The 9,440-nt window shown below is 37.0% G+C and overlaps 1 protein-coding gene across 2 annotated transcripts in view; it reads right to left on the bottom strand.

Annotated features, from left to right (window-relative positions):
• Nucleotides 1-5,341, bottom strand: part of LOC150097015 (polyadenylate-binding protein 2-B-like) — a 181,142-nt gene extending 175,801 nt beyond the window's left edge. For both annotated transcript variants that reach the window (XM_090408459.1, XM_090408460.1), the window contains exon 1: nucleotides 5,210-5,341. In XM_090408459.1, coding sequence (XP_090264585.1) covers nucleotides 5,210-5,284 — 75 coding nt within the window. In that variant the 5' untranslated portion in view covers nucleotides 5,285-5,341. The remainder of the gene's footprint in view (nucleotides 1-5,209) is intronic.
• Between the last annotated feature and the right edge of the window lie 4,099 nt (nucleotides 5,342-9,440).

Here is a 9,440-nt window from a genome sequence, read left to right on the forward strand (position 1 = left end):
GGTCCAGAATTCACACCAATCCCATATAAACTTTCATATTCTACTGGCATCTACCCAACAGCATGGAAGCAAGCCCATATCTGGCCTGCACCCAAAAAAGGGAGACAAAATTCAGCTATCTAACTATTGTCCCATTACTCTCACCTCAGTACTTTCAAAAGTGATGGAGAAAGTTATCAACAACCAGCTTCTTCATTACCTGGACTCATTAGTTAATTAAGGATCACCAATATGGATTCTGCCATTCTCATTCTAGATATTTTCATATTCAAAGATATTTGATTGTGTATGACAGCAAGACCTCCTGAACAAACTGTCATCTTATGGCCTCCCTACTAATACTCTGACTGAATTGCCAGCTTCCTCACTGGTCATTCATTGTGTGTCATGGTGGATGGCTTCCTCTCATCAGATTTCCCATTAATGCTGGAGTCCCTTAGGGTTCTGTGCTCTCACCCATGCTTTTCTTCCTTTACATCAATGACCTCTGACTTCAAATCCTATTCACAGCCTCACTGATGACAGCACTCTTCATTTGATAAACCATGCAGTACTCTAGTGGATGCCTCAAGATCCTCCATAACCAGTGACTTAAACACTGACCTCGTGAACATCCTGAAATGAGGTGAAGACAATTTAGTAAATTTCAATGCCACACAAACGAGCCTGCCTTATAACCCACAAGAAAAATCCTACTCTTTTATCCCATCTCATTTTTGATAATGTTCCAGTTTCCTTTCAAGATCAACTTTCTCTTCTTGGGTTGACTGTCAAATCCATCCTGGAACATAGTCTCCTTAACCTCTAAAAACCTTGGTGTTATTTTATATTCTGAACATTAATCTCTTCCTCTCAACTGCTAACATCTGTCCAACTTTGGACAGGTGTTAGCAGTTGAGAGGAAGTTCCCACAATTGGAGTGGAGCACTCAAGATCTCTCTAAAAAGTCACGATGATATTCAGAAGAGGGTAATCTGCTTAATATATAACTTTTCTCTCACAGATATCCTTCAGTCATTTTACTTACCATATGTACTCTGTTTCAGTACCGTGCCTTTTCTATAGGTACTTTCATGGGCATTGCTCCTCTGAATTGGCAGTTACCATTCCTCCACTTCCTTCTAGCCACAGAAAAACAAGAGCAGCCACTGGCCAACATCCATGCTGTCCAGCTTCGAACACACCAAACTAACTTTTCATCAGCTTCCTTCATTCCATCCACCTCTATTCTTTGGAACAATCCCCCCCTGCCCCCATACTGTTTTTTTTTTTTACTGAGTACAACCTCCCACTCTTTAAGAAACATAAATAGGTTAGATTTTTTTCCTAATCATTTGCCCACACATGGCACTGTCTTTCATGTGTGTGGGATCAAAAAATAAATAAACTGAACAATTTAAAAATTCAATTACTTATGCACATTGATTACAGATGGGCTAAATTATGAAGAAACTATTATACACAAAATAACTCTAGGGTGATCTACTATAATCAGACTTACAAATATATGGAAATATACACATCTCTCCAAAGAACTTAAAATCAAAATGCATATTTCAATGGTGCACCTAAAAATTCTTTATGGTGCTGAAACTTAGGTTATCAAACAGAAGGAAGAATAAAGATTGATAGACTTTAAAAACAAAAATTTCAGAAAAATATATAAATCATGGCCTGAAATGCAAACCAATCAGGAGATCAGAGAAAAACAGTTAAACTGGTATGGACATGAGTGTACAGAATACCTACTAACAGGTTTCCTCAAATTCTCCAAAATGGAAGGGTAGAAAGAAAGAAATGACTGGGAAGATGAAGAAAATGGATAAACATCAAGAGTTTAAGTTCTGAACTCTTACAGAACTTTAAATAACTTGGCTGTCAATGGATTGGAGCGGAAAGTTATTGTTCAGGGTAACCTAAACCAACCTCAGGCAGATGAGACTATCTGATGTGAAGTCAATAGCCTAGTTGCAAAGATACTTGATGTGTAAACTTTTTTTTTCTCTCATGCCTGGATAAAGGATTAAAACAAGAGTATAATTTCTTGTCAATATAATACATATTTAAATAGATGCTCACTCCTGTAAATGGTTAATTAGTTTTTTTTTTTTTTTTAATATTCAATACAAACTCTCCCTATGTTTTACTTACACAAGGACAGTGACACTATTAGGCTGCATGATGGAGCCAAGCTATACAAGTCACTTGAGCTGGCACACTGTTTTTGGTAAGGCATCTAAAACGCATAATAATGAATTTATCACTCTAAGATGTCTGAAATGTTAATGAATTCTATAAATTAAAGATGCCAAGAAATTATATTCTTAGTGTTATCCTTTATTCAAGTGTAAGCAAACAAATTTTGCACGTGAAGTTGCTTCATGACTGGGCTACTTGTATAGAGGGTAACGATTTCGCATCAATTGCCTTAGCATCCCATAACGCAAAGCACATATCCTTATGGACATGTATAATGCTAAGCATTACCCAGACTGGTTTTGACGTTTTTGAGGTCTCATCAGTGGGAGCCAGACCCAGGAGTGATACCAAGATTGAAGTAATGCAGAAGTTATATTTCCATATACAAGTAGTCAAAAGGTGTCAGCTGATACAAAATGTAAAAGAAAATAAGAGCAGAAAATGTAGTGTGATATAGAATAAATTCTGGTTAATTTGGCTACACTGGGAATAGCATAATTTGGCCCAATTAAACAAAGTTACACATAAAGAGTTTAAAAGGTGTATGTTCATAAGAGAAATACAAATTTAGAAAAGTTTTTCATTTACTTTGTAACAAAATTACTGACTTATAAACTGGCTTTAATTAAAATATCTACCATAAAAATACTTTTATTTATATATGTATTAAACACACATGCAGTTCTTAATGAAATAGGAATTGTTTAAGTGTAACCTGTCTTTTTTTTTCATTGACTGCAATTAAGTATTGCCTCTGTGCATGAAATAAGTTGTAATCCAGTAATAAATTTTCTAGCATCCTAGGTATAATGTCCTCTGATGTTTTGCTTCAATTTCCTCCTCAAAACCTTTTTCATTATAGTACTGAAGATGACTGTCAATGGATGCAAGCACTTCAGAGTTTCTGATGTGGTTCGTTTCTAATGGGATGTCATTTTCATTATTGGCTGTATCTGGAATAACCATGATTGAATGCTTAAACCATGATGAGCAAAACAGTTCTGAATATTGAGCAAAAAAGTTCTGAATTTCTAATCTTTTATTAGAAATACAGCTTATGGCTAAAAGTTGGTGAGGCATAAGCAACAAGATTAACTTTTTGTGCTGAATGCCAGTAAATGTCAAGAACCAGTCACATTTTTCTTGATTTCCAATGGAATTGCATGTCCCAACTCATAAGCAGACTTAGGAATTAGTAAATGAACTGGCTTTCATTTACTAATTTCAGATGTATTTGAATAACATAACATTGTTACATGATCTATTGCCTTCACTAAATCCAAACTGTGTAGTATGTTTAAAACACAGGGAGACTAACCAATGTGGCACGATAAAATAGTTGTTTCATCACTATTGCAGATGCTATCAGCAGTAAATTTCTAAATCAAGGTTGAATTTTTCTTATGCTCCATGTAGTTACAAGCTCCAGAGGTTATCAGCTGGCCAAATTAAATGCCACTGTGTCCCAAATAAATGAAGAAAATTCCTGTTATATTCTCATTTTGCTTTTGTTCTTCCACACTTGTCTCAATTAATCAGACTCTATTGTTTATGTAAAAAAAAAATCTTGAAAACAACAAATAATACATGACTGGCATAAATTTTACATCCCATTATGTTGTTCACATTTTGTACTTTTATGTAAGAAACATGTTTGTTATAAAGGATAAGGAGAAGATGTAACAGGTAAGTAACATTTAAAAAAGGGGAAAAAAATATAGTATTCACAGGTAATTTTAAGTGGTCACACAAGTGAGAAATTAATGTAGAGTGGAATACACGACTTGAATTTGATGAACTAAACTAATAACTCATTTTTAGATTCATTATATATTATTCAGATATCTCCACAGCTCTTAGGTTCGCCATGGGAGGCATATTAATCTTGCATAATGCTCCTCATATTTCTCCCTGCATTCATTCGCTGAATGCTGGGAGAAATACACCATTCCCAGTTATATAACTATTAAAAATCAAAGCCTCAAAAACCTTGCTAGCCACATGTTATTCACCATCCATGACTGATTCCAGATACCCCTCCCTTCTAGCCATATTCTTTAAAAAAAATTTTAAATACAAAAAAAAAGCCAACTTCTTCCAGCTGTTATTCATCAGAACTGTATAAATACTAATAAAATAGCAGACCCGGAGTAATCATTACATTTTAATAACCAATAATGTTGATCCATACTGTATCTAAGACACCAGGGGCTAAAAACAAGTCAATGAAATGCTTCAAACACACCTTATAAGAACACATTTACAGAATGTGGAAGCAGAAATTAGCAGTAATAAGTGATATTACAAAATATTAATACAGAAAGCCAGCAATTATCTGTAATTAATTACCCACCTTTCCTTCCTCATCACACTTAGGGAAGAATTCAGTCAAGCAATATTATTATTCAGGAAAATGAAATAAACCGATATGCACTGACTTATGTCCGTTCAATTCCATTACATCTTATTATACAAATCAACATGCTATTAATAAACCCAATTTCTGAAGTTCCATTTATCCTTGGGTATTTTTTATATTTATTATTTTTGAAATGGTGACATTTAAGATACAGTGTTCCTAATTCCTTGTCTACTAATGCAACCATAATAAAATTAACACAGATTGTCATTCTTTTCACTATTAATATGTTAGAATTATGTTGAGAACAGGTATGAGTGCTTGTAAATTTTTACGCGTCAACCTTGGAACCAAGGTTGATCTGTAAGATATTTTTAAAGCGCCATTTGTTATTATTGAACTGTCAATTTACTGGTATTACACCTAGATATTCAGTGATGACACTGAAAGTGAATCCATGTTGAATGTTCAGCATTAAAATGTAATGCTTACTCGTTTTAACAGAAACCATTCAATACATAAACATAGGGCTAAAAGTGAATCCAAGGTTAACTGCTGTCACATTTACTAATCAACGGAAGTCTATAAATATTAACACTGTTCCATAACGCATAAAATAAATTTTGCTAATAAAGGAACAGATGCACTCACAGGATCTTCAGTTAATGCTCCACTCATGTTTCCTTCTTCAGATTTTCTTACGTCTTCGCTCAACGAACCATTCATTTGCGACTCAACCTTACAACGTTCCGCGTCCTCTACTGCTATCAAATCAACGGCTGCCATTTTGAACTGTTAATGATAGAATACACAAGGGCGCCACCGGTAAAATTTAAAATTAATATATGGAATTACTCTTCAGAGTGTAATCTTGTCACATAATGTATGATGCTCAATAACTTTTACAGAAAGCAACTTTTACGAAATTGGAAATTTTGGAAATTGGCAAACGAGGGGAAAAAATCATAGCGTGAGTTTTCAAAGATTACTTTGTAAGTGATCTTTGAAAACAAAGATTACTTACAAAGATTTAACTTTGTAAAGATTGCATAGTTAAAAAAAAAAAAAATCAGCTAACGCCTTTTTATTCCCGTATATACGGGAGAAGGCGAGGCCATTTAACCCTATCTCACCTTTTGGAGACTGAGTGGGCAGTTCAATCTCCACTGGTACCCAATCAGAGACAGATGGCCCAAGGCTATCACTAATTAAGCAGTACACAGTGAAGAGAGACGGCTCAAATGTGCCGCCATCTCGTGGTCTCTAACCCTAACACAATATATTTAATGTCTGAAATAATGTGGGTTCTACGGTCGATTTTCTTGAGTTTACAGGACGAAAAACCCGAGTTTCCGGGAGGAAAAACCTGCTTGCCCGTGCCAGAGATCGACTAACTCGGGAACCGGTCGAAAAAAGGCTTAGAAAAATTTCCTTTAGTCGCCGACTAGACTCGAAACCAAGACTTCCTTCGTGCGGCCTAGCGCGGTGGTGTGCAAACGCCACATCCACTGAGCTACACAGGCTCCTACACACGATCCTAAAAGGTAACTATTGCATAGTTACCTTTTTAATAATCCCTCCGATCATCACGAGAAATTGTGGACTTCTCAGAATCTTCATATTAACTCATAATCTCTCGAACCTTTCAGTGAACAGTTTTGTATTATGATAGTTTGGCTCATCATCATATTTCGTAGCGCATTCATAATGACGAAGTGACCCATTTTTGACCAGATTTTGGAAGACAAAACTTCCAACATCTTTCTCTAATCCAAAGTAATTTAATAATAAGGTGTGACAGCTTTTGGTAACTCGTATAGATAAATATGACTTCTGCATTGCTTCAACCTTTGTATCACTTCTGGGTCTGGATTTCACTGAAGAGACCTAAATAAAGGACGAAACCAGTCTGGGTATGACCCTTCCCATGATGCATAGTATTATACATGTCCGCAAGGAGATGTGCTTTGCATTATGGAATACTAAGGAAAGTGATGTGAATCTTTGTCCATCTTTACCACGAGTTTCCCCAGTCCTGAAGATACTTCAGGCACAAACTTTGTTTGCTTACACTTGGATAAAGGATTAAACTAAATATATAATTTGAAGTGACTCATTGTTTGGAAAAGAACTAGGTCCAGTCTGCAATACATCCAAAAGATGGATGCATTACAGACTAGGATGCATAGCAATCTCACACAGCGACTCCTGAGACTCTAAAGTATAGGTATCATCATCAATGACTTCTGGGAATTCAAGAACTACTGAAACAGGCTATATATCATCTGCATTAACTGTTATAACTTTTCTTCAATTCATTCATGCCACCTTCACTTCCAAAGGCAAGTCATTGAAATCACACAGTAGTCTATGTGAGAGCCATTTGGTTCTAGCTACTTTATGGACTACATTAATTCTTAACTTCAATGGATGCCTTTTCATTTTCTCTCACTCAACATAAAATGAAATTTTCTCCCTCACTAGTATCCTGTATGATCCTTTCAGAAGTTAGATCTCTACTTTATCACCATTTTTTCTACTGCTTGCTAACGTCAAAAGTCCACAAATTCTCACTATCTCCCCATAATCTACATTTCACTGTCCATAAGTCATCTTTAATGCTCTCCTTTATATCTTCTCGGCTATCTCTTTATTAAGGGGGGGGAAACTGGCATACTCACAATATTCCAGATGATATCGAATTAAGTCCTTGTAAAGAGACAAAATAATATATAGCTTCTATATATCATTATTGTTCCGGGCAACTCCAAGGAGTCGACAGACTCATCGAGGGAGGCCCTAACATCATGTCAAGAACAACTATTCGACATTGACACAGCATCTATCATACCTTGCCTTGAACTCATTCACGGTCGTAGCACCTACAACAGACTCAGGAAGCTTATTCCACTCATTCACCACTCTCCAAGTAGAAAACCTAGCTCTAACACCCTTGTCAACCACGCTCTTGCCCAGCTTCCATGCATGGCTCCTAGTCCTCCCACCACCAGTCATATTTTCAAAAATATCTTCTGGATCAATCTTATAGAAACCCTTCAGTAATTTGAATGTTTCAATCATATCACCCCTCCTTCGCCTATCGTCCAATCTCTGCAACCCACAAATCTTCAACCTATTCTCATAAGGTTCATTTCACAGACCTGCTATCATCTTGGTCACTCGTCTCTGGATCCTCTCCACTTCCTCCCCATCACGAAGAAACCCTGGTGCCCATAACTGGGCACAGTAGTCCAGATAGGGTCTTATCAAGGCTCGATACAGAGGAACAACAACTTGTTTGTCTCTGCATGTTAAAGTATTTTTCAGAAGCCAAGTGATTTGATGAGCTGATTTAGTCACTTTTGCAATGTGCCCCATAAACTTCAATTCCCTATCCACCAACACTCCAAAATCCCTGGCCTCATCAATCTCCTGGAGTACGGTTCCACCAATGCGATATACTGCTGCTATTCTTTTCACCCCAAAGTGCATAACCTTACACTTTGCCACATTAAATTGACATCCATTTTTCCTAGCCCAGTCCTCCAAACTAATCAAATCATCCTGTAAAATTTTGACATCCTGTGCACTCACAATTGCTCTATCCAACTTTGCAAGCAAGTGAACACTTCCTCTCAAATCCTTTCCTATATCTTTGATGAACAAATTGAAAAGCAGTGGTCCAAGAACAGAGCCCTGTGGCACACCACTAGTCACAAGCCGTCCTTTAGACTCCACTCCTGCATAAACCACTCTCTGGTATATTTCCTTCAATCATCCTCCTATCCATCTCATCAACCCTATATCTATCCCCATCTGCTCCAGTTTACTGATTAGGGTTCCATGTGGTATCCTGTCAAAGGCCTTGGCAAGGTCCAGTAGTATCACTGTAAACCCATTACCCCTATCCAGTTCAGCCGTCACTGTGTTATAAAACGTGAGCAAGTTACTAAGGCATGATCTACCCTTCACAAAACCATGTTGACCCCCATACAATATCCCATTTTCATCGATCCAGTCCTGTATTATTTTCTTGACTAATTTCTCTAATACCTTGACAATGATTCCTGATATGCTAATAGGTCGGTAATTTAGAACAGCAGTCTTGGAACCATCTTTATGCAGTGGAACTATTTTCCCCTCTTTCCACCCCTCAGGACTAACCCAGATCCGAGACTCAAATTAAACAAAATGGTCAAGGGTACTGACAATTCTTTAGCTGTTTCTCGTACGACACGAGCTGGTATACCATCCAATCCCACGGATGTGTTGACATTGAGGTTATGCAATAGACTACTCACCTCCACTTCATTCACCACAATTCCCATATAATCTACTGGTTTATTCGTTTCTGCAATGTCACCACCTGGATGATATATATTTGCAAAGTGCTCACTCAGTAACTCAACTATCTCAACTGATTCAGTTACCTCCCTACCATCGGCATTCTTTAAAATCATTCTGCCATGTACATTTTTCCTTTTACTTGCTACATATCTAAAAAACTGTTTAGGATTCTCTTTAGTCTGCATGGCCAATGTTCTTTCGTAATCCTTTTTTGCTTTTCTTACCACACTCGTTATCCTTCTGGCCTACGTTTTATACTGTTCATGTGCCTGCTGGTCACCTTTCTCCTTAAATTCCCCCCATAGTTGTTTCTTTTTTTGCATCTCAAGCTTAATGGTGTTATTCATCCATTTAACCCCTACTTGATTTATTATTCGGACTCTAGGTATACAGTCAGCTATTGCTTCATGCAAACACTTCTTAACTGCCTCCCATGCACTATCAACTTCTAGTCCTTGCAGTTGTACATGCCATGGCACTGAACCAATCAAACTCCTAAGCTTGTCATACTTTCCAGCCCGAGAACAGGTTGAGG

This window comes from Typopeltis vanoorti, chromosome 18 (genome assembly GCF_054136105.1).
Source record: "Typopeltis vanoorti isolate ZY-2024b chromosome 18, IOZ_Tvanoo_1.0, whole genome shotgun sequence".
Classification (NCBI taxonomy): Eukaryota; Metazoa; Arthropoda; class Arachnida; order Uropygi; family Thelyphonidae; genus Typopeltis; species Typopeltis vanoorti.